Source organism: Lynx canadensis, chromosome A1 (genome assembly GCF_007474595.2).
Source record: "Lynx canadensis isolate LIC74 chromosome A1, mLynCan4.pri.v2, whole genome shotgun sequence".
Classification (NCBI taxonomy): Eukaryota; Metazoa; Chordata; class Mammalia; order Carnivora; family Felidae; genus Lynx; species Lynx canadensis.
The window spans coordinates 109,749,002-109,773,627 of NC_044303.2; the positions used below are offsets into that span (position 1 = coordinate 109,749,002).

The 24,626-nt window shown below is 42.7% G+C and overlaps 4 protein-coding genes across 6 annotated transcripts in view; 2 read left to right on the plus strand and 2 right to left on the minus strand.

Moving 5' to 3' along the window:
• Positions 1 to 489: 489 nt before the first annotated feature.
• On the minus strand, positions 490 to 3,999 carry GDF9 (growth differentiation factor 9). Its single transcript, XM_030317981.1, has 2 exons — positions 3,421 to 3,999; positions 490 to 1,766 (listed from the first exon to the last, which is right to left on the minus strand). Exons 1-2 carry the CDS (start codon positions 3,812 to 3,814, stop codon positions 802 to 804), a joined length of 1,359 nt encoding a protein of 452 aa, XP_030173841.1. The 5' UTR covers positions 3,815 to 3,999; the 3' UTR covers positions 490 to 801.
• A 2,105-nt stretch (positions 4,000 to 6,104) lies between these two features.
• On the plus strand, positions 6,105 to 7,386 carry LOC115515844 (cytochrome b-c1 complex subunit 8). The gene is made up of 3 exons (XM_030318011.1): positions 6,105 to 6,205; positions 6,352 to 6,519; positions 7,188 to 7,386. The coding sequence occupies exons 2-3, from the start codon at positions 6,366 to 6,368 to the stop codon at positions 7,280 to 7,282; spliced, it is 249 nt and encodes an 82-aa protein (XP_030173871.1). The 5' UTR covers positions 6,105 to 6,205; positions 6,352 to 6,365; the 3' UTR covers positions 7,283 to 7,386.
• Positions 7,387 to 11,508: 4,122 nt separating this feature from the next.
• LEAP2 (liver enriched antimicrobial peptide 2) lies at positions 11,509 to 23,485 on the plus strand. 2 transcript variants are annotated; one of them, XM_030318057.1, is made up of 3 exons: positions 11,509 to 12,697; positions 12,915 to 13,054; positions 23,423 to 23,485. In XM_030318057.1, exons 1-3 carry the CDS (start codon positions 12,641 to 12,643, stop codon positions 23,454 to 23,456), a joined length of 231 nt encoding a protein of 76 aa, XP_030173917.1. In that variant the 5' UTR covers positions 11,509 to 12,640; the 3' UTR covers positions 23,457 to 23,485. The 2 variants fall into 2 exon arrangements, with proteins under 2 accessions (XP_030173917.1, XP_030173909.1); XM_030318049.1 differs by lacking the exon at positions 23,423 to 23,485 and adding an exon at positions 13,346 to 13,630 and having other exon boundaries at positions 11,528 to 12,697.
• The window catches only part of AFF4 (AF4/FMR2 family member 4), a 98,851-nt gene continuing 88,689 nt past the window's right edge, over positions 14,465 to 24,626 (minus strand). For both annotated transcript variants that reach the window (XM_030318037.1, XM_030318027.1), the window contains 2 exons: positions 23,404 to 23,624; positions 14,465 to 20,273 (listed from right to left, as the gene is read on the minus strand). In XM_030318037.1, the coding sequence (XP_030173897.1) occupies positions 20,146 to 20,273; positions 23,404 to 23,624 (349 nt within the window). In that variant the 3' untranslated portion in view covers positions 14,465 to 20,145. The remainder of the gene's footprint in view (positions 20,274 to 23,403; positions 23,625 to 24,626) is intronic.

The window sequence follows — 24,626 nt, forward strand, 5'->3', positions numbered from 1 at the left end:
GCAAAAGTCCCAAATCCACCTGGAAAAAATTTGTGGGGGTGCAGTGATGACAGCTGAGGGAAATCTGCAAAACCAAGCTTAGAGCAAAAAGGAAAAAAACACTCCTTGACTTCATTCCGGAAGGTCAGAGATTTTAAATATTTAAGGGAACAAATAGTTAAAAATCTTTACATTTTCTCATAAAAATCTGCAAGGCAATTTCCTTTCAACAAATTGGACAAATGTTATCTTGTTTGAGGTGAACCACCCTATTTATATGCCTAATGAGCTGAATTACATATTGCGCATCCATCACACTGATCCAACAGTCATGGGTTACATGCTTACTCTCTAGTCCCAGTAAGATAAGCTAACCTCTTACTCTGTAAAAGATAAAAAGTTAAGATTAGCTTGTAGATACACTTCTCCCTCCCCAAGAGCCATTTAAAATCAATCCTTAAAAAAAAAAAAAAGAAAAAAGCACACACAGAAAATTATGCCACTGAGAGGGGTTTATTCTTCCATTAACTACAACTACTGCACTCTGATACCAATGTCAAGAAAAAAAAAATCATTCATGGGAAAGAAATTTAGGGTCCTCCAAAATAATTACAGTTCATTTACACCCGGAAATTAAACAGGAAGATGTTACCACTTTCCACGGATAGATGCCACAGAATGTGCTCATCTACACAGGCTCCCCCTTATACAAGACATACTACACTGAGATTTGACACGTGGAACTTTCTCCTGAAGGCACAGAGAGGTGCACGGCATTTCTTTGCCGAAGAGGCTCCAGGTTTTAGTTTAGAGAACCCAGTATCAACGACAGGTGCACTTAGTGGCTATCATATCTTCATATTCTTTGTAAGCGATTGAGCCATCTGGCTCAATGGTCAGAACACTGAGAGGACTGTATTTGGCAGGCACACAGGAGGGTCTTGGCACTGAGGAGTCGAGCTTCTCATGGATGATATTCTGCACCATGGTGTGAACTGGCGAGCCATACCGATGTCCAAGTGCCCTTGGACAGTCCCCTTTACAGTATCGAGGGTTGTATCTGTGCGGGGCCACGATCCAGCTGTCCCACTTCAGCTGACTAAAACTAAGTCTAAAGTCATGGAGCTCACACTCGTTTTGGGGAAAAAGAAACTGTTTGAAGTATTCGCTCAGATTGAAAGAAGCTGGAACCAGAGGCTTCTGAGGTTCCAAGCCGATAGTCTCCTGACCTCTCCGATGACGGGAAGGTCGTACAGCCTCAGCTGACTCTTCTCCCTGGGGACAGGCAGACAGCCCTCTCTTCTGGCCAGCACCTTGGGAAGGCCTCCTTTTATAGTGAAGGGAATACCACCTGTGATGAGCCTGGGCACTCGTGTCGTTCAGATATAAAAGCAGTGAGGGGGGCACCAGAAGAGTCACGTTAAAGGGACTGTCACGTGCTGAAGGGGGCTGCAGCTGGGCTTTCACACAGGTCAAATTTACAGACATGTGAATGTTTCTTTGGTTGGAGGCCACTAGAGGCTGAAGAGGAGCCGTCACATCCACCTCAATCCATCTGTATTTCTTTCTAAATTCAAACTGGGAGTCAAAGGTCAATGAGGATGGAGTTCTATGGAGGTTCCCGCGAGAAGCCTCGGGCTCCTTCATCACCAGGTTGCACACACATTTCACAGCAGAAGAAAAAGAAATGGGGTTGCTGAAAGTAAATAGCAAGACTGACTTGATGAAGTGTTCAACGGCAGTAACACGATCCAGGTGAAATAGCAGGTCCACGGATGGTACGGTTCCTGAGAAGAAAAACAACCCACGAATTGTGCTTGAATACAAAAACGAAATAGCAAGTCAAATCACAGCATTAATTCTTGATCATAGTGTTTTCTCCCTTCTCTTCCTCTCTTCATCCAGCCTCAACAAGTGAGGGAGGGGGGGTTACAGAGAAAATGCGGGTGAGAGCTTTCTTCCATAACTAACTGCCAGCAACTACAAGCAGGTATTTTATCATCACAAAATCACAACAGCTTTGGTGGTGAATAACAACAACTATCGTTCCATTTCACAACCTCAATCATTTGCTCCAAACATACAGAAGCTAATAAATATTTTTCTCTTGGCGAGTGCCTGGAGAGAAAGCGGTCATAAAAACACCAAGCTTCCTAAGGGATACAGGAGTACTGATGCAGAGGGGCACTTGTACCCTAATGTTTATAGCAGCACTCTCAACAATAGCCAAATTATGGAAAGAGCCTAAATGTCCATCAAATGATGGATAAAAAAATTGTGGTTTATATACACAATGGAGTACTATGTGGCAATAAGAACGAAATATGGCCATTTGTAGCAACATGGATGGAACTGGAGAGTGTGATGCTAAGTGAAATAAGCCATACAGAGAAAAACAGATACCATATGGTTTCACTCTTATGTGGATCCTGAGAAACTTAACAGAAACCCATGAGGGAGGGGAAGGAAAAAAAAAAACAGAGGTTAGAGTGGAACAGAGCCAAAGCATAAGAGACTCTTAAAAATGGAGAAACAAACTGAGGGTTGATGGGGGGTGGGAGGGAGGGGAGGGTGGGTGATGGGTATTGAGGGGGGGCACCTTTTGGGATGAGCACTGGGTATTGTATGGAAACCAATTTGACAATAAACTTCATATATTGAAAAAAAACAACAAAAAAAACCCCACCAAGCTTGCTAAGAAGACTTTCTAAGCCCAATGAACAGGATCAATGAAGAAAATTTAATCATGTAATTCGAACACTTGAGATTGATAATCGAGGCTCTAAAAGCACTATAAAAAACCATCAAGGAAGAAGAAAATATTTTAAACAGCCCCACCTGACTTGTTGGGTCAGCACAGTTTTGGTCATGAGGTAGTGAATTTAGGTTTTTGTTTTTTGATTTTTTTTTAAAGCACTTCTTTTTCACACACAATACCAAGGTGCTGAGTCAGACTGTTGACTAACACTTTGTTGTGAGGACCTACTGTTCCTAATGGAGACTCCAGCTTTCCTCTCACAGACAGCAACAAACAAGGGGAAAACATCCCAATTAATGCAGTAAATAGCTAGGGGATATTTTAGACACATTTCCAGGTTAGCAGTGGTAAAAGGGGAAGAACAAAGAGAGGTCAAGACACCGGGTTTCCAGTCTTGACTTTGTGACCTTGGACAAGATGCTGAGTTCCAACAAAACACTCCTCAGTCTTTAGAGCTATTAAGTCCCCTCTAACTCTACCCTATCTATCCTAGGAGACTCACCACCCCTTAATCCATGAAGATGTTAAAACCGTAAGATCAAGTACCACATTTGATTTCGGTTATTGAATATTATGCAGAGTAAACTGCAATTCAAAGAACAAACCCAATCTGTTTCTTTAACCGAAACGCAAACTAATTTATCATCTTTCCACCACCCATTCACCAAGCCACTCCTACACACCTGTCACCTGGTCCCCAGGAGCCTGCTTGTGCTGGGCATAAGATGTGAAGAGCCGAACAGTGTTGTAGAGAGGACTTCTGTTGGATTTAGGGATCCCCTCCTTGGTAGCAAAGGACTTATAAAGTCTCTTCATGTAACGCAAAGCTCTGGAGTCTGGCTGCAGCCTAGGGGCGTCACCTTGCCCATTATACAGAACCTTGAAGAGAGGAGGAAGGAAGCCCAATCTGTCTTTTTCATCTAGAGGCTGCACCAAGGACCAAGGTTCAGCCTTAGCTTCCCATTCAGCACCCGCTGCAATCTGAACTTCTGTAGAAGCCCGAGAACAAAGACTAATAGGAAAACACAGCCAGGAAAAGCAGAAAAACCAAAGGAAAAAGTCGCTGAGAAGCGCCATGGCCTGGAAGAACTAGCAAGGAATACATTTCCCCATACCAGTCTTCTTCCTAAAAGCCAGGAAGAGTTTAGGTTGGTCTCTTAAATAAATTTTAGGTGTGTGGGTGGGCTAGGGTCAATTCTGTAATCAGACCTCAAGGATGGGTACCTGAAGATAATTCTTATCAGCTGTGAATCAAACATCTGATAACATCCTATCTATCCAATTTGTGCTCATTAGATACTGATGTATCTGGTGATTTAGCTTTCCTCTCCTTTTTGTTCTGGCATTCATTTAAAACCTCTTAAGTTAGCATTGCGTAGGTGGACTACCTATGCAAGCTGAAAGACCAACAGAAATTGAGAAATGACCTTAAAACTCCCCCTTAAAAATTTTTAACTTTTTTTTAATGTTTATTTTTGAGGGGGGAGGAGCGGGGGAGGGGCAGAGAGTGACGGAGACAGAAGATCCAGAGCAGGCTCTGCCTTGAGAGCGTGGAGCAGCAGGGCCTAAACCCACGAACCTTGAGATCGTGAACTGAGTGGAAATCCCACGCTTAACCGGCTGAACCACACAGGCGCCCCCAAACCATCCCTTTTTTGAGATTACGATTCTTAAAATGTTCCCTAGGTGCTTGCTGAAACTTCCAAAGCACGGAAAAAAGCTAATTATTCATGATGATACGAAAACCTGTTGGTATTCAATTTATGGTATTGGGTTCACTCTTGCTCTTCCTTCACTCTCATCACCTCTCTGGCTCCCAGGTGCTTAGAATAATTACTTACTGCATGTGGATTTGGAGAGAAAAAAAGTCACAATTGGCATGGAAATCCCAGAGAACAGAGAACTATTGGATGGCCCAATTCTCTTAGGGAACTTCATATAGAATATGTACTTGGAATGCTGCAATATGCTTTAAAATGGACATCACCTTTAACCTTGACTCCTTTAAAAAAACTTTTTATGCTAATTTTTGAGACAGAGCATGAGCAGGGGAGGGGCAGAGAGAGACAGAGACACAGAATCCAAAGCGGGCTCCAGGCTCTGAGCTGTCAGCACAGAGCCCATTGTGGGGCTCCAACTCACGAAGAACAATCGTGAGATCATGACCTGAGCTGAAGTCAGCCACTTAACCGACTGAGCCACCCAGGCGCCCCAGACCTTGACTAATTTTAGAATATAATACCTTGATTCTTTACTTTCAACTACATATTCATCTGTACCTATGTAGGTTGAAAGGTTTAGAGATATTTGCAGGTTGTTTTTTGTTACTCAAATGCTGGTAGAATTTGAGAGGTGTTTTTGTTCTTGTTATGTAAGTACGTATGTTCTTGCCTTGGAGCTGAGACTAGGTGAGAAATGATGTTTTAAAGAAATGGGACGAAGGTGCACCACAAGAGGCTGAAACGGATGCATATCCAGCGCCACCCATGAGATCACACTGGAAGGAAATCAACCCACACTCCTGGTACAGATAGAGAACCAGTCTGTGCAGCACCTAGGTTGATGAAACTGTTTCAAATTTTGTTTCTAAATTTTAAGTTCATTGCCTATGCCAAGCCTTCCCGGCCCATGACTGGTAAGCAGGGTCGCATAAAACACACCTAAACTTTGAATGACAGCTTACTCCTACTACACACACGGCTGGCAATTCCATGAACTAAACAGGTACAAGACGCCCTGCATCCCGCCTTAGAAAGCGCTTCCGGAGAGAAGCTGGCGGCTGCGGGGGTGACCTCTGTCCTCCTACCGCCATCAACAGCCGGTTATCAACGGCTTGCCCACTTCTTGAAGACTCCTGGGGCGCGACCTGAGGAAACGTGTTTATTCTACCCAGGGAAAGTCTACGCCCCGCCAGTGCATTCTATAACCGCGGCAGCCGAGAAAAGCCCCGGATGCAAGCTCCTGGTACTGATTCTGATTCTCGTCACCGATGGTCTGAAAAGAACCGAACCCCTTTAGCGGCCGGACCAGAGCGCACACAGTCACGTAGGGAAGCTCCACGGCGGGCGTCAGGGCGCCCTCCACAGGCGCAGGACCCATAGGTCCTCGGCGGGAGCGCCTTTGACGCCGGCTGGCCCCTTTCTCTCCACCTCAGTTCCCCTCGGCCCCGGCCGTCGCACGGAGAGGCAAGGGGCTGAGATAGTCGGCGGGTAGTCCACGGACCCCAAAGGCCGCCGCGGAGTCCGCAGCCGGCGCTTGGCCCCGCCAATCCACGGGGCCACCCGACCCGGCCACTCTTCTCCAGAAGGGGGAGCAACGGTGCCTCCCCCTGGAGACGGCAGGAAAATGGTATTCCCCGGAAGTGACTTCAGGGTCTCCCGGAGCTGCTTCCACTTAGCGGAAGTGACGGAAGGAGGCTGGTGGTTCCCGAGGCTGTGGAGGGCGAGGTGACCCCCGCGCGGGAGTGAGGTCCGGTCGTGCGGTCGTGGTGGCCCCTGGGAGGGTGGAGGCGGCGCCTGGGCCGGGAAGGATGGGGGGCGCCGGGGAGGACCTCTTGGGTGGAAGCGGCGCGTCCGGAGACTGAGGCAAGCGCCTGTCGACCCTCGGTGTTGCAGGCGCCGTCACGACCATGGGCCGCGAGTTTGGGCATCTGACGCGGATGCGGCATGTGATCACCTACAGCTTGTCACCCTTCGAGCAGCGCGCCTTCCCGCACTACTTCAGCAAGGGCATCCCCAACGTGCTGCGCCGCACGCGGGCGTGCATCCTTCGCGTCCTGCCGCGTGAGTGCCTTGGCCGGGTAGGGGGGCTGGACTTCCATCACACCCCAACAGCGGGTCCCTTCCTTGAGCACTGTCGGTAGGGCAGGCACTCCGCAACTTGGGATACGCCCGGTTTCTCACTGAGTGTTCCTGAAAGCCCTCGTGCTAGTATATCGTCCTGCTTATCTTAACCGATGAGTAAACTGAGTCACAGACGACTTAAACGACCCGTGCAAGGTCACCTGTGTGATTTCAGCTCCTCCCTCTGAGGTCATCTTTACCCACTAAGTAGCGAGGAACTGTTTGTGTTACATCCGCATCAGGTAGTGATGAAAATTAGCACAACATTGTGAATTTGCTAAAAACCACAGAAGTGTTCACTTACGTGTTTCTGTTACGTGCATCGTTATGTGCATAGTTTCTGTGAATTATCTTCATTATCTCATTAAAATATTTAAAATGTGCAAGAGATAGGGGAGGTCTGGTGACAAATTTTCCTGGGCTGGCCCTTTATTTTGGTCGCCTGTAAAATGAGTGTGTGATATAACCTTCCTTCATCATCTGGTTTAAAAGTGGCTTCTTGGAAACTAGAGACAGGAGGGCAGAACCTGCAGTGAGTCAGAAAAGAAGACTGGGACCCCAGTGTCTTATATGGGTGCACTGCTTACTCTCGCTTTTGATTTTTAAAGCGTTTGTAGGGTTTTATCTTGTCTATACCTGGGGGACCCAAGAGTTTGAGAAATCCAAGAGGAAGAATCCGGCTGCTTATGAAAATGACAAATGAGCCACTCATCTGGATAATGGTTCCCTTCGTCTGAAAGCCCTTCTCTGGGAGAGGAGTCGACACTGTACTGTCTTGAAGACATAATAAACTTCTTATGGACTGCACCGTTGTCATTTTCCATTTCTGTAAGCAAGTCCTGGATGTGACTGCTAATATTCAAGTTCGTGAACTCCCCTTCCTGGCATGAGTCCTAAACAGTTTCTCTAGTGAGTTTGGTGAAGGATCTGACTCAGTGCTTGTTCTGTAATCTACGAGAAAGTAGCTGCAGCTGTTCCTGAAGATCATTTGTGAACCGTGGGTTGCCAGGGGTCTGCTCCCGTAATAACAGTAAGATCTGGTCACTACTGTAATTACGGTGTGTCACATACTCAGCCCTTCATGTGCCTTTAAACCTCACACCTGCCTTTTTTTTTTTTTAATTATCATTATTGCACACATTTTGCAGATGAGGACACATGCACAATGAGAGTAAGTAATTTGACTAAATGACACAACCAATGATGGTAGATTCTGACACTAAGGCTTCTAAAGCCATGCTAGACTGCCTTTCCTCCCAAGACAGGCCTTCCTTAGCCAGAGGGGAAGTCAGCTATAAAAGCAGGGGTGAGATCACCACTTGGCCCCTAGAGCTGGTGTCAGCAAATTGCCTGTTCTTGTACCAGGCTGCTAATGGTTTTAATCACATATGGCCCAGAAAGCTTAAAATACTCTCTGGCCTTTTATTGAAAAGTTTACTCTTGTTCTAGAGCCTTTGAATTCTCTTTTTAGTAGAAAGGCCCTTTTCCCTTCACCAGGAGATGGTAGAGGTAGGTATGGGTAGTTTACATGCTTCTGGTTCCCTGCTCCATTTCTAGAAACTTTCTCACTTCTTAGGACACTTCCTGCTGGTCCAGAGCAGCAACTTTCCCAGTGTAGTTCAGCTTCTGGCCCAGGCTGTATTTTTTCTCCTTCTTTTCTTTTTATTATTTTTTAAAAATGTTTATTTTAGAGCGAGACAGAGTGTGAGGGGGTAGGGAGAAAGAGAGAGGGGGAGACACCGAATCCAAAGCAGGCTCCAGCCTCTGAGCTGTCAGCACAGAGCCCAGTGCGGGGCTTGAAATCATAAACTGTGAGATCATGACCTGAGCTAAAGTCGGATGTTTAACCTGCTGAGCCACTCAGTTGCCCCTCTTTTATTCTAACAATTATTCTTGCCTTTTAGGAACCAGAATTAAAATACTTAGAAACAAAAAACGCTAATAGAAATTGGATTGTGTGGCAGGATAAAGAACCTCTGAGTCTAGTGAACTGGGGCGCATACCCTTTAACCTGTGTTTCTTCACTGTATGATACAAGCAAGAAATCTGCATCCCTGAGCTTTGAACTTTTTGCCAGTAAAATAATGTGTTAATATAAAGCCATAGGGTTGTAATGGTGAGATGAGAGCTAAGCAGGTGTCTGGCAGGCTTAACAAAGGACAGCTATGTGATGAAAATTGCCTCACCAAACGTCCAGTTTTCCTGGGCTCTGTCCAAATTTGTTCCTGGGACTTGCTGTGTATTTGGGTCCTAGACTATTGACAATCTGATGCAGCTGTGGACCTGAAGGTGTCAATGTACCCCTCCTTCACTTTATTTAGTTTCAACAGGTTCAGGCACCAGGGGAGGGCCACTGCCTTGATGGGCCAGTAACCTGTCCTCTTCCCTCTGACTAGCCTCAAACTTCCTTGGGGAGATGGCTACCCACTCCCATCTTTTTGGCTCCATTTTACCCCAAGATGTTATTTCTTCTTGGTTCCTTGACTGCTTTAAAGATAACAGCTTAAAAGTAAACTTAACCCTTTTTCAGCACAGACCAGGCCCTGAGTCTGGGTCTGAATCCTTTTTATCCCAGGAATGCTCTGAGAAGACCCTGCTACAATCTTTTACTGAAGTTCTGCTTTGAATAAAATTATTAAAGGCTGCCAGAAGGCTGTCTCTCACCAAAGGGCTTCTTCCTTCTCTAAGCTGGGGGGGCATGGAACCCTGTGTAGCAGGGTGATGGGGACGGTGGGTTAAAGGGGTGTGTGTGGGGATGTGTTGAGTTATCATAGCTCAGTGCTACTATACTGGGACCTGGGATTATTTTGGAGACCATTCTATCTGCAGAGAACTGTAAAGAAAAGAACTTTTAAAGTCTCTTAAGGAAGAAGGGGACCACTGCCGTGGGCCTTAATGCCTATAACCCACCCACTTGGAGCCTCCAGCCCTGGCTGTGGCTTAGTCCTCTGCTTCCAGGGCACAACCACTTAACTCATCTAGCCCTTCTTTTCCTCAGCACTGCCCCGCCCCCACAAGGGCTCTTATCTCTGGGCTGTAGAATGCAGCGAAGTGAACTCCGCTTTGCCAACAAAGTCCTCGAGATGCAGGCCTACCTAGTGCAGGGCCAGAAGTCTGTGCCAGTTCCAGCCAGCAAAAAAGCAAATACACTTTGACCCTTTGTTGAAGTTTTACCTGGAAAAGTTTTTCCATTTCAGAGTCTTTCATTTTTTATTAGACATGTCCTGCTCAGGGACAGCAAAAAAGTCTCCAGTTACGGCCAAGCCCTAATGGTCTCCTCTCCATCTGGAATGTGTTTCAAACTGCTCATGTAGCTACACCCTCTTTCTCTCATTTCATCCTCGGCATTTACCTCAGCAGCAGAAAATCCCTGGGAATTGTAATCAGAGTTACCGAGCTATAAGCTATCCAACATGCTTCTCATTTTCTTCTTGTAAATTAATCATTTGAACCCCCCCAAATGTCAGTGGCTGAGAGGTCTCAGATCTCCTCCCATCTCACCGAGAGAACAAGAGACTGAAGCTCAAAGGGAAAGGACTGACCACTGGTCAGTTAACCCAGACCCCAGGCTCCTGCCTCCCAGCCAAGCATTGTTTTCTCTTTATGGCTGAGATTGTTAAAGGCTGCTTAGACCTTTCTGCTGGAGGAAGATGTAGTTGTATGCTTATTCATTCAGCAAATACTTGACTGTACAGAGCCCATTGATTATTTTTATTTATTTCAGGAATAGGCATTCACAGCTATTCAAGGGCTATGGGATGGTTGTGGACAATGGCTGTCACTTCAGCTTCATGCTGTCCAGATGCCACTTTCCTTTTCAAACTTTGATTTTTGCTCCATGTTTAACTTAAACAACTACAGAGGTAATGTAGGCACATTTTGGAATACTTTTCCTAACCGGGAAAAGTTCCATGGGCAGTGAACTGATGGGACTTTCCTCTTGGGAGGGGAGGTGGCAAACAAGATTGAGGCTTGAATCCCAAAGGCTTCTGCAGTGGTGTCACACTCATTATGATACATAAGACTTTATCCCCCTGTACACAATGGACCCTCAGGCTTTTTCCTTGCCTGGGGAATTGGCTAGTTTGATTTTGCTTGGAGTAGAGGAAGGCAGAAATGAAAGATGAGGAGAAACCATGTTTGGAACTAGCAGTTTCCAAATCCCATTTGGCAGATCATGCTCTTTAAGGGGAGGCTGGCACGGAGGCCACAGACCTGTCTCTAGGACATCACGTTGTCAGTCTTTTGCTTATCTAATCAGATTTGTGTTCTTACCCAATGTTCACTAGGTCATCACATAGCTTCTTCCCCACTCCACAGAGGTTCCTGGTTAAGCCCCTACCTGGGCTGATTCAACATCCAAGCTCAGGCCTAAGGGGAAGGAGCAACCAGCTAGTCTGTTTCTTCAAGTTCCTAAAGTGCAAGTAGTGGTGTCTCCCTCGGGGCCTGGCTGCACGGTCATCAGTGGACTGGGACCAGGACCGTCAGATCTGTGGCCACACCCCACTCCCCTAGCTCCAGTTCTGAGGTCCATCTTCCCACCCTCTGCTCCCTCAATAAGACGATTGGCATCTATGCTGTCCTATCTTCTGCTGTTCTGCCTCTCCTCCACTTTACCTTGCAGAACAGGCAACCTCAAACCAAATACCCATCCTGATGATAAGGGCCTTGGAAAGAGGTATCAGCCAAGCTTTTTTTTTTTTTTTAATATTTATTTTTGAGAGAGACAGAGACAATGTGTGAGCAGGGGACGGACAAAGAAGTGGGGAGACAGAATCCGAAGCAGGCTCCAGGCTCTGAGCGGTCGGCACAGAGCCCAATGCAGGGCTCAAACTCACGACCTGTGCGATCATGACCTGAGCTGAAGTCGGTTGCCCAACCGACTAAGCCACCCAGGGACCCCGTATCAGCCAAGTTTTTAGGGAGACACCAAGGAATCTTGTTACATCTGTCTTGGCTTAACCTTCCAGGTCATAGGAGGGATCTGAAGTCCTATCAATCTTACTCATAAGTTACAGCTCTTTCCCCCACATTTATCAAAATGCCCATGTCATTTGAGGAGTACCCATAACACCTCATGACTTAGGTACACGCACTTTCTTGTTCTAGCAATCTGCAGCTGTTCCTACGGAAGCTGATGGACGTTTTGTGCTTTGGCAATATCTCAGCCCTAGGCCTGCTCCCCTGAGGCTGCTAGAAGGCTATGCTCTGCAGATGATCCCAGTCACCTACTGGGCAGAAAGCCTGTAATTCCAGGATTGCTGTCATACGTCACCACCATCAATCAATCCCACTGATTTAGGACCCCTGCTAAGAACTCATTCATATTTTTAAAAACAAAACCACCTATACTCATTCATTCTATTCACCCATAGTTCAAGTAAGTCCCACATCAGTCTTGATTGCCCTTCCCCTGGGAAAAGGCAGGTAGGCCAGACTTTGAACTTGCCACAGCTGGGTCCATTCTTCTAGTGGGATGATCCGGAGCAGATAACTGGATAAGAGTCCATCTGTACAAAAGGGGGATCTGGGGCCACTGTTAGATCACATGTGCTGAAGCAACTTCCCAAAGAAGGGAGCTAAGGGCCTTATCCAATTGCCTGCAACATGATAGACTGGTGCTTCTTTCCTAGACAAGTCTGAAAAGGGGTCAACACTATTTCTGAAGACCTCACTATTAGAATTTTATTTTGATTACGGTGACCTCACTGAGCTATTTTGGAATCAAAATGTGGCTAGGTGCCTGGTTTCCCTCAGTGGCTTCACGTGGCTTTCAAAGGGAAGGAGAGGGTGGTGCTTTTGGTAAAATGGGTAATAGCGTCCAAGCCAGTAACATAATCACTCAAAGTCCAAATGAGGGATCAGTAAATACAACGTGCCTGAAAGGCAGGCCTTGAGCACATTCCTCTGGTAGACATTAACTTATTACATCGACCGTGGTTGCAAATATAAACTTTGCCCCCATCTCACCTGGCAACCATAAAAGTGGTGAATTTCAGTCTATAAAAGGAAGTGGGAACTGCCCCCCGATTTCAGGCTCCAACAGCCTCCCTCTGTCAAGATGTGGCATCTCAAACTCTTTGCGGTGCTCATGATCTGCTTGCTGCTGTTGGACCAGGTAAGAAGTGGGTGTACAGGGATTGTGGTGGTGTGGAGGGGTGGGTGTGGCGGGGGGGGCGGGGGATTGTAGGCCGAACTTGAGAACCAGACTCAGCCCTTGAGGAAAAGTCCCTCTGCTCTGAGTCTACAGCATCCTGGCGGTGAGCATTCTCCCAAGGTGTACAGAAAGGGGTCACCTCTTCCACGCCTGAGCTTTACTGGTCTTTGCCCTACAGGTAGATGGCTCCCCCATGCTGGAACCGAGTTCAACAAAGAGAAGGCCACGGAGAATGACTCCATTTTGGAGAGGGGTTTCCCTCAGGCCCATCGGATCCTCTTGCAGAGACGATTCTGAGTGTATCACGAGGCTGTGCAGGTAACTCCAAAAACTTGGGAGAAGGGCAGAGGACAGAAGAGCACACACGCAGATCTAAGAATAAAACTGGGAGAGGCGACTGCCTGGGCTGTAGCCGGGAGCTCCATGGAGAATCCCTCAGGACTTGAGAACCAAGAACAGCTCAACAAAGTTAGCATGAAAGGTGGTGCCTTTCCTTTCTGCAGTCTATCCTGAGGTTAGATAGAGCCAGGAGAGGAAGGAAACACAGAAGACATGTCTCTGGGCACTGCTAAACCTTTGTCTTAAAAACCACCTTTTCTTTTCCTTAAGAAAAAGACGCTGTTCCCTAAGTGTGGCCCAGGAATGACGTACACACCGGGGGAAAAGAGGACAGCATTCACCTACACAATGCTCCATTCTATGGAATATTGATGAACTGCATTTTGGCTGGAGACACTTAAGTGAAGCAGTTTTGTGTTTTTAATATTTAAAGACAGATATATGCTTTAAACTGGTCTCCGTTTCTTCTTAGAATGTTATGTAGATAAGCTTAACTAAACTTGTCAATTTAGAGTTTATTTTTCTATGTATACTATTAAACGTCTCAAACTGAAATTTTCAGTCTCAAATTCAAGTTTTTGAGGGGAAAAAGGATTCATTTTGTATGCTACAGAAAAACCCAACATTGCCTAGTAACAGACTACTCAATCTGGAAAGGACAGTGAAAGTGAACATGTAAGAAATAAAGAACACAATGGCAGGCTGCAAGAGAAAAGTTTCGTAAGAGCCAGAGGATCAGCCTTGGCAAGTTCACAAGCTGTGGTCCTGGATCCCAGCCCTTCGCTCCAGGTCAGAACTCTTCAGCAAGGCCTCAGACATGGGCAGTGTCGGCACTTACTGCCCGACGATGGGACCAAGTCTGTCTATGACTGAAAAGGAGGCAGAACTGGAAGAAAAAAATCTAGTTTAATAAAACAATAAAACCCAAGCCCCCAAGAACAGCAGAAAAGACTTTTCTGAGTTCTACTGGAGCAGGGTGAACTGTGATCTACGCAAAGGATGCATGGCCAGCAAGTTCAGAATTTCTGTCATCAGAAAAGGAGAGCCGGACTAGGGGACCAGACTCTTCAAGCAGAGAAGCAGTAGACACTAAGCTACAAAAGAGAAATTACAGGGGCGCCTGGGTGGCGCAGTCGGTTAAGCGTCCGACTTCAGCCAGGTCACGATCTCGCGGTCCGTGAGTTCGAGCCCCGCGTCAGGCTCTGGGCTGATGGCTCGGAGCCTGGAGCCTGTTTCTGATTCTGTGTCTCCCTCTCTCTCTGCCCCTCCCCCGTTCATGCTCTGTCTCTCTCTGTCCCAAAAATAAATAAACATTGAAAAAAAAAAAAAAAAAAGAGAAATTACATGAAAAGGCAGAGTAAGAGTTGAAGAAGTTTAAAGAGCACAGTGTTTATAAACTTTAATACAGAAAATCTATTTGATATTTATTAAACTTAGTTTCTCCAGCTATGGTTTGGCATTATACAAAGCATCTTAATGACACAGTAGAGTTAAAAAGATCTTTACAAATTGAAATGTGATACCCTTGTCTCCAAATATTTTAATTGCCATAAATTTGTTTAAAAATACACATTAAACGCATGTTTGACACTCTAAACTTTCTATAATCTCAATACCACAAAATACATATAATATACTATACAGATGTGGAAAAATCTAGTTAGTATATAATACTTTGCTCACCATTAACAGCTTTATTATGTGAAATGCACATACTTAGAAATCCTAGCTTTTGAGCCCCAAAGTACCTCTGAAATTTTAATGTATTGCAACAAATAAAAATCACAGTATATAATTGAAATTTTGGTTGAAAATGTCAGATGCTTAAATATTTTGGATAAAAGAAATGTAAAACAAAGATTTGGATCATGTACAAAACAAAGGCATCCTATCAGACACTAACAGTACCTTTCTGCAAAATCAACAAGGCTTTTTATCAGCGGCATTGCTTCCCCTCCAAAACCCTCCCCAAATATCAAACCGTTATTCACCAAATAATTTTAATGTCAAATAAGATAAAAGGATTCAATAAATATATAAGCATTTCCATCCTCCATATACAAAATTTCTTAAAACCATTCAAAACGGAGGCTAGATAGAAATTTTCATAACCGTGCTAACCAACCTACCTCACATCTGGTCCTCAAAAGTAGTGCCTTTTTAGGCACTGCCATCCGGGCCAGCTCTGTTGGTGAGCCCCGCCCCCCCCACCCAAACCCCAGTACTGTTGAACGCTCATGTCAGTGATTTGCCAGGTGTGTGCATAAAGTTTTAAAAGGGGGACACTTCTTGAACAGTAACAACAAACTCAACAGTATGGATAACCATGGCATTGATTTGAAAGGCAGCATTTCCAAACATATTTTCCAGAGAGAAACATAGCCAGTAGAAAATTCCAGTGGTTGAAAGCTGAAAAGAAACCCCACGTGGAAACAGTAACAGGTCAAAAACTGCATATTACTAGAATTTCTGGGTGGGAGCTTTTTTTCCATGCTCATTTAGGAAGCTTTTTTGTTTGCTTCTTTTTAAGAATGGCAATTTATGCTTAGCTGAGCAATGGTGGCAAGGAGAGGTCAATGATGACATTCCGAAAGTCAACTTCATTATGTGATGATTACTTTAGGCTGCTATTTTAGGATGCTTAAAGATCTGTAAGACTCGGTTTAGACTTAACTCTAATGCCATATTCTGTAACCAGATTCCATCAAAAAGAAGAGATTTAGATATTCTTCTGTTGCTTTTCTAGAGCAGTGACTTTAATTAACCATATAGTTCAACTGAACAGAATCAGCATCTGCTTTACGTACTACTACTAACTTCCTTCCTGTCACTTGCCAGCCTGGTTCTAGGGTCTCGATGTCTAAACTGAATTTCTCCGTTACGGAGTATGTCAAAGACAAGCTCACAAAAAACACTGGCCTCTTGTCACTACATATTCCAAATAATTTGACACTTATCTCTATTTATTTTACTGAATAGCAACCTTAGATGTGCAATGTTATTTATTATTGGAAAAAAAGTCTGCCTCTCCAACATGTAAATACATGAAAACTGAAATGAAATCTGTGTTCCACATAACTAGGGAATATGAGTTTAGGAGTCTACATGAACATGAAATGCTTTGCTTCTGGATTTACTTAGGTTTAAAAAAAATCATCACAATCTGCCTGAAACAGTCATTCCCATCAGATGTTCCTGGGACCCAGAGGCAAACTCCTATAATTCAAAATACATAATGAGGCCATTTTGTTCAATTAGCAACTGGAAAATTAAAATCCTTCCCACCCTGTAAGAGCCCTTATTATACTACAGAAGGGCTCAAATATATTCTCAAAGTTAATTTACTACAAATCATAGTAATTAAGCTTTAACAATCTAAAAGGAATACACATTGCACCCTTGAACATTAATATTCAAGGTGTCAACAAGAAAGTGTCTTAGATCAATTTAATAAATAATGTGGAAATAGTTGCACTAAGCTAAAGTACTAAACACACACATTTTTGACAAACTAATTTCATGTTTTCATACATACATACATATATATAAAGTGTGTATGTGTACATAATTTTAAAATCCAAAGTTGCATACCCTTACGCCTAGGAAGAGTGCACAGTGTACCTCTCCTCTACACAATCAGGCATCACTGACTGGAGCAACCACTGGCTGCTCTGAAACTCCAGAGTGCTGCGAGCCTCCAGAACCAGAACTTTCGTTTAGAACAGGTGCCTTTTGTAGGCTCTTGCTTCACAATGCAAGCTCACTCAGTGAATATAATTTCCCAAAGTTTCTGTCATTAAGTACAAAATGATGCTTGTCTGATCTAGCTGATTAAACCTTTCTTTAAGAAAATGAAAAAAACAACAATTAAAAACAACAACAACAGTGAATCTAATAAAGCCACAAGTGAATGCAAAGCGCAGCCCAGATGCCTATGGATCCACCAGTGCGAGAGCTACCCGGAGCACAGGCATGTTGTGGGCACGTGCACACATTACTCTACACTGCTTTTACGTTGGAGAATTAAATTCGTGATGGTCAAGCTTCTCCACTCTTCAGCAACTATAGCTGAAGATTGATCTGAAGTACTCATTTCTTATAAAGTTAGTTCTTGGCTACTTGCCCAGGAAAAGGTGGCCCTGAGGCAAGAAATGGGCTGAATGCTCCCCAGCCAGACTGGCCCCGGGCTGGACTGTGGAAGCTTGAATCACCTGGAGGGGAGTGTTCCCCACAGCCCAGCCCAGGCTGGGCAAAACTACCATGTGACAACTTCATCCACTGTCCACTGGATGCCTGTGAAGAGTCCAATGGTGTAGGCTGCTGCCTCCTGGCATACAAGTGTGGTCTTAAAGAGCAGTCAATAGAGTTTTTTTAAATAGTTGCTACTTCTATAATTAACTATATATTAAGTACAAGTCTCAGACGAAGTAAGTTTTTAGCCACTTGTCAAATTCAGGTTTAAATGGTTACAGAACAGTGAAGACACCTATTGAGGAAGGAGGAACGGTGGCCTATAAAGGAGTCCAAAGTCTGTGCTGGAGCGGATGAAGACACAGACAACTTTGGAGGAGATGGACACAGAGGGAAGGGAGTGGTGTTTCCACAGACTATTACATTAAAAATTCAATTATTTAGGATACGATTTTGATCCACTGCCCATTACCACCTGGTGGGAAAAATCCCTCCACGATGAAAAGCTTGAAAAATTCATTCTCTAAGAATGAACAGTTTTACAGAGAGAGAATTAACTTAGAGCAGCACCAGAAAACATGCAGGAAACTATATTTTAACCAAGTATCAGTGTGACCCCAGAAACACTCCTGCTGCCTTTCAGGACACACAAGAGATTAGAACACACTGGAATTCAGAGGTACCCAGCTGGCTGCTGTTGCTGAAAAGTATAAACGCTCAGAGGACACTTAATCCCTTTCTAAGACATCACTGCAAATTAAGGAATCAGAGTAAGAGCAATCAGAGAAGGACAGGACATACAACCACTTGATTAACAGGGGTGAGTTTCTCAATAACTACCCTAGATCACTGAGAAGTCGTCCTCTCAAGGAAAACTGTTCCTAAAACATACTAAGATGAAGTCAGAAAGATTTCAGAGGCAACTTCTCTAAGGGAAAAAAGTTAAATTCAACCAAATTTCTAGATTCCGATCTTCAGCGACATGCAAAAACAACCCGAGGTACAAAACAGTTAAAACGCTCTATAAATTTGAACCACAGGACAATGAGGGTTCACTAGCTTCAGAAATGAGTGTAAAAAAGACTCAAACACAGAGGACTCACTGCACCACTGGGCTTGCGAGATTTTCTATCCCGTCTTTCCCACTTCAAACCTTAGCAATCATCTGTAAATAGCAGGGCAATCCTTTTTTCTGATTGGATGGATTCATTTTTGGAATGGGGAAAGGATAAACTATTTTTTGAAGCAGCATTACCCAACAGGTTAGACTAAGTCATGTACCAAAGCATTAGCTTTTCTGAAATAATTAATCTTTATGTGACCCTAAAGGAAGATTAAAAAGTAAAGAGAATTTAACATTATTACTGCTGAAGACCAACCACATGGGTGATCTGGTCCTAGCGTAAAACTTCATCTGTAAACAATCCATAAAGGTTTCATTCAAAGGTAAGATTTAAGGCACACCAGACATGATAGGGGCACGAAAGGGGCATGACAGACGGTACGTTTCTCGCTTTTAACGCCTATATGCACCTTACAGGGAAGGTACTCTGATACACAACTCTTACAGAGCTGGCTTCTTAAGCTCTACCCCTGTTCCCCTCCCCTTCCCAAGAGAGCTAACATTGAACTAAATTAGATACTTTTCTAGTGTGAATTTTCTGATCCCATTGGAAACACAAATCATTGGTGAGGGGGCCCTCATAATACAAAGGCAGTCAATACAAGACAAGTCTAAAAGGAGAACGTCATCTCTACCTCAGGCATTATAAACTATAAGTTGTACAGCAAAAGCACACACAGCAAAGCTCCAGCCCATTCCTGCATTAGTCACTGCATGCTCCCATGAGAGCATCACAATCTAGTGTGGCAAAAACATTTTACAAATAAGAATTCTGAAGAGAGATTTAACCCTTCAAACACCATCACCGAAAGAGATACAGGCAACATCCCCGGGAGCTGGATCATTGTTTGTCCCTCAGTAACTTAACTCTGTTTCAAAACCGTCAAGTTATTAGCAACAAAAAAGAACACATGGTTTTAGCAAAATCCATGAAGTTCAAGATTGTCCTTTTATGAAACCCTTCACACGACATCCGTCTCCTAGAAAGTTTACCTGCCCTCTTTTGTAATGCATTAAATGCAAGCTATAGTCACCTTGTGATTGCTATAGTGTTATTAACACACATTCACAGTTCCGGAAGTAATGCATACCGAATCAGACACATTTCATCTTCTCTCTGGAGAATGTCATCTTCTCATATTTAAATGATTTTCATGTGTAGAAGAATATCCTTAATACTAAGTATAAATTCTGCAAGAAAACTGTAGTTACAATTTAAAATAATATCAGGTAGTAGGTACAGAAAGAACACGTCCACGTTTTAGATGAACCAACTCTTACTCTTAGAAGAGCTACCACAAAAAGACATTAGGTAACAAAGCTCCCAAAAGTATATAAATAAAAACGCCTACATTAAACTTAGGCTAAATTTTCAACAGAGTAAATTCATAAGCAGAAATAATTAAGTTTTAAACTAGCCCCAATCTGGGAACTTAAAAAAAATTAAAATAAATAGGATTTCAATTGATTAGTTATGAATTGCAGCTGGAATTTCAATCTTATTACAGATCACCGAAACCGTCTTAGCAATGTGCTGCAGATTTAAAAACATTTAAATAATTTTCCATATTGGGAATATTAAAGGGGTCAACTGACATCATGGCTTTGGGTTATAAATAACAACAACACATGAACCAGGGAGGAAAAAACCATTCCTCATTCTTAGTGTCGACTAGGTGGCATGTTATGGCAGTTTTCCTTCGTGATGTGACACAGTGTTGTGGAGAAAATCAGAGGCAACGAGAATGTGTTCAGTTCAAGATATCAACTTGGCATCCTGGCGAAGCCAGTGCAGTCCCTGCCGGGTATATCGAACCAGGTCTGTCATGATGCTTGCATTAAAGATGAGAGGGCCCATCACTTTATCCAGTTCAGCAAAGAATTCTAGAAAACCAAAAAGAGTCATTAAATGATACACATGCTCTCCCCAATCACTGCTTTAAAAGTTTGGTCTAGACTGTAAAACAGTATTCATAGGAAGTCAAAAAAAAGATTCCCACCTGCATTAAAATGATGACCATCCACGTTTTAGAACAAACCATCCATCCCATGGTCTCTGTCTTTCAAGCTACATTATTTTCTCTAAGTCATGAAACGTTTCCAACAGACTGTATGGTTAGGCATTAAGTGTTATACATAAAAGCAGAATTCCACTAATGGAAATTATCAATTGCTAGTATGCAGTATACACTACTAAAATGGGGACCTAGTGCTACGATGTACTCAAAACAGTCTCTGTTTACCGTTTTTGTGTAACAAGCAAGTGGTACAAAAAAGGACGATGTTCTGTGCATGTTTCCCCGTAAGAGCTCCTGTGAGGTTAGATATTTATGACAGCCTGTATCCAAACTTTCTGCTGCAATCATATACCATGCAACAGTGATAAACTAAATCCCATGTTTCAGACAGTATAGTTTAAAAATGTAAGGGATGGAAATGAAAGGATTCTTCCTATGTGAACAAATACAGGTTGATGTGGATGTGAGGTGGGTGCAGAGGAGGACGGAACGAAAGTGCCCTAACATCTGATCCCGATGCAATTTTGGGAGAAGACAGAGAAGGATGCAGGACTCAGATGGTAAAGAGTTTTTACATGTGCAGAGAAAATGGAGTCATTCTCATGATGAAGACTTGGCCCTACTCAACACAAGACACAATCAAACAGTGAGGAAAAAAGGGTCTTCTTTATAGAATGCCACCTAAAAAATGCAGAAGGAATATCAGAAGACAGATTCCTATTTCCTAATGGAATAATGGATATAGATAATAACCATCAATGGATGTTAAAACAGAAGTTAAAGTTTGAGGGGCGCCTGGGTGGCTCAGTTGGTTAAGCATCCAACTTCAGCTCAAGTCATGATCTCATGGTTCGTGAGTTTGAGCCCCGTGCTGGGCTCTGTGCTGAAAGCTGAGAGCCTGGAGCCTGCTTCGGTTTCTGTGTCTCCCTTTCTCTTTGCCCTTCCCCCACTCACACTCTGTCTCTCTCTCAAAAATGAACAAACATTAAAGCAAATTAAAAAAAAAAAAGTTAAAGTTTAATAGGGAATCTTACATCAAACTGAGGCTAAAACCACCTGAATTCAATCAATGGTCAAATCCTAATAACACTAAACAAGAGATAACCATTAATTACATACCTCATGCTGTAATATGCTATAATAGGAAATCAAGAGCACCACCTATGAAGTATTATCTAAAATAATGAACTTGAATCTAATCAAGTCTCAAGATGTAACTAATCAGTATGAAGGAAATATGGGGGACAGAGGAGCAAGCTAAATGATACCATGAAGAAGGAATCAGTCAAATCCAGAATATGTGTCATTTTGTCTTCAACATAAATGGCACAGTGCCCCACCTCCAAAAACACCAAAAAATAGAGGAGGGAGACTGATCAATGGGTGTGTGGACTCTGTTGGAAACAAATGGAGCTGTCTTTAAAAAAAAAAACCCAAAACCCGCATATTTGCAACAAAAGGGAAACTGGATGGTAGACTAGGTATTAGGTGACAGAAAGGAAGTACTATTAATTTTGATGACCGGGTTAAAGTGATCACGGTGATCATGTTTTTGAAAAGTCCTTATCACTCAAGGATGCATATACCAAAGTATGTTGGGGTGAAATGTTATAATATCTGTTGTTTGCTTTAAAATACTCCAGGGGCAAAGAAAAGCAGGAGTCAGAAAGAGATGGAGTAAGATTAGCAAAATACTGTATTGGTAAAGCTGAAGTTGAGTGCAAGGTGCACAGGGGTTCATTATATCATCCTCTTTCCTTTAGTCAATATTTTAAAAGTACCAAGCAAAAAAGTAAAAATGAAAGAAGAGGATTTAAAAAAGGAAAAATGAAGCTGGAAAATTGTTATCAGAGAGAAAAAATGTAAAGTAAAGCAGGAGTGACTTAATAAGAATTTTGGCTTTGTAACCTTTCCTGAGCAACACTGACAGTATTTAAAATTTTAAGAAAAAATTGGATTTTAAGAAACACAACTTCATGTTTGATGCTGGGGTTCCTCTTCTACCTTTCTCTTCCCATTATCCCTCTTTAGGGATAGGAATCGTTCATCTTCATCTGATTACCTGTTTATATAATAAATATTTAAATGCATTGTGACAGAAAGACACTTGACTGACTGATGGGAGTGTTGGTCTACAAAGGATCTACCTGAATAGTTGCCACACTTGCCATATTTGCTAATAAAAGCTATGAAAATATTATGGTGTTTATATAGTACTTTTCCCTAGTATTTTATTATTATTTCTTAAATTTAAAATCCAGTATAGTTAACATACACTGTTATATTAATTTCAGGGTACAATATGGTGATTCTTCCCTAGGACCTTTAAATATGTTATAATTCTCAATGTTCTTAGTTTGGGACATAACAAAAATAAGGTACAAAGTCTCAAATAACCTAAAACTGAATAATGCTAGAAAATAATTTATTTTATAGTCTCTTTTACCATGTAAGTTTTTCAATAGACCTAAAAATCCAGTATGAATGTGTTTTTTTTTAAAGTTTTATTTATTTTTCTTTTAGTAATTTCTACACCCAACACAGGGCTCAAACTCATGACCCTGAAGACCAAGAATCGCATGCTCCTGTGACTGGGCCAGCCACGAGCTGCCAAATGTGCTTTCTTACATATTAACTATCTCCTGTGTACAAAATGTCTGCATGTAATCCTACGCCTAAGTCAAACTTACTGTCACCCATCCTAACAGCATATATTTTTATTACTTTTATAACTGGCGCTGTCCTTAATGTGCCAAAACAAAGGCCTATTTGTCTTAGACCAAAAACTGTGTTTAGTTTAGTCTGTGTCACCAGTACAGTGAAAGGTATTTTTTCACCAAATTCAGTACATTCAGTATGATTGGTAAGCAATGGTCATTATCATCAACTCTCGATTGCATAATAAACTAAATGCAGATCAGACACTTATTTAACTGGATCATAAAAGCTCTTTTTGACAATTTCAACCTTCAAAGTCTCTCCATTGACCTTCCTACCTTTTTGCTCTTTGGAAAGCTGCTCGGCTTGGTCCCAAATTTCGGTGGCATAGAGGAAGTTGGACGTAACCTGAACATAGCTGGCTGCCATCTGGTGGATCCTCTGTGGAATGGTCACCGAAGAACCACTTGCTGAAGCACTACTGGCCCCAGAAGAATAATTTCCTGAATTGCCTGGCGACAGCTTTGGAGATACAGGGGAAGGCATCCCAACAGCTTTGCTACACACAGAGAAACAGGAAACTTATTCGTATGAATATGGTGAATGTGATGAAACCAATGTTCTACTGGCTCTTCTTCCATGAAAGCTTTTAAAATTTAAAGATTCTTTTAAACTAGAAGAGTTCCCAGAGAAGTACAATTCCTTCTAAGTAAGTACTTAGCTCACTAAAGCCCATGGTGAATCATCCTATCTAGACTCTTTGTTTTAATAAATGTAATAAATAATAAGTCCCACCTTTTGATGGAAAAGAAGGGAGGAGTTCACACACCTTGTTAGTAGCACTTCAAAGACTTAGAAGTTAGATCACCTCACTCCCAGCTCAACACACTTTCCATCTATTCTGGCACGTAATAGGTACTTTTCTAGTTGTTTTATAGAAAGTTGGGTGGAATTTGCAATTTAACACAAGAAAATTGTGGTAGTAGATAGGAACATCTTATTTTGAACTCCATTTCAGGTATTTTCCTAGTTTAAACAAGTTATTCAAAGCTGACAAAGAGGTACAGATTTCTCAATCAACTGCAATTATTTCAAGCTTCCTGTCAATTAAATCTTTCTCAGGAAACACATGTTGAACTCTGACAGGTACATTTCAGCAGTACTAAAATTTGTGGAAATGCCAAAGACCGTTTAAAAAAAAAAAGGAAAATCAAACAAAAGTTGGGGGGGGGAGCTATTTGTTAAGAATATTTTTATCTTCACTTTTAGCACTAGAAATGTGATTAAGAAAATACACAAGGGCAAAGACAGAAAGTCAGTTAAGATAAAAATAATAACTAAGTAAACTTACACACAAAAAAAGCTTTCATGGCAATTTGCCTCCTTTTGGTGGGGGTGACACAGGAAGGGAGGAAAAGCCACAATAATCCCATCGTGATAAAAACCCAAGTAGGTGTGGAAATTAAACTATGAGAAGGACTGAGGTGCTATTAAAAAAACTCAAGATTTCTCCAGGTGAAATACTCCCTTCTCTACTCTTTCTAAGATTATGCTCATTATC

Bases quoted from the DNA above. Each gene is read 5' to 3' on its own strand.
- GDF9 (XM_030317981.1), bottom strand. From the start codon at position 3,814: ATGGCGCTTCTCAGCGACTTTTTCCTTTGGTTTTTCTGCTTTTCCTGG. The intron at 1,767-3,420 runs GTGTGTAGGAGT...TTTTCTTCTCAG, and splicing joins TCCTGGGGACCAGGTGACAG to GAACCGTACCATCCGTGGAC.
- LOC115515844 (XM_030318011.1), top strand. From the start codon at position 6,366: ATGGGCCGCGAGTTTGGGCATCTGACGCGGATGCGGCATGTGATCACC. The intron at 6,520-7,187 runs GTGAGTGCCTTG...TGATTTTTAAAG, and splicing joins CATCCTTCGCGTCCTGCCGC to CGTTTGTAGGGTTTTATCTT.
- LEAP2 (XM_030318049.1), top strand. From the start codon at position 12,641: ATGTGGCATCTCAAACTCTTTGCGGTGCTCATGATCTGCTTGCTGCTG. The intron at 12,698-12,914 runs GTAAGAAGTGGG...TTTGCCCTACAG, and splicing joins GCTTGCTGCTGTTGGACCAG to GTAGATGGCTCCCCCATGCT. The intron at 13,055-13,345 runs GTAACTCCAAAA...CTTTTCCTTAAG, and splicing joins TGTATCACGAGGCTGTGCAG to AAAAAGACGCTGTTCCCTAA.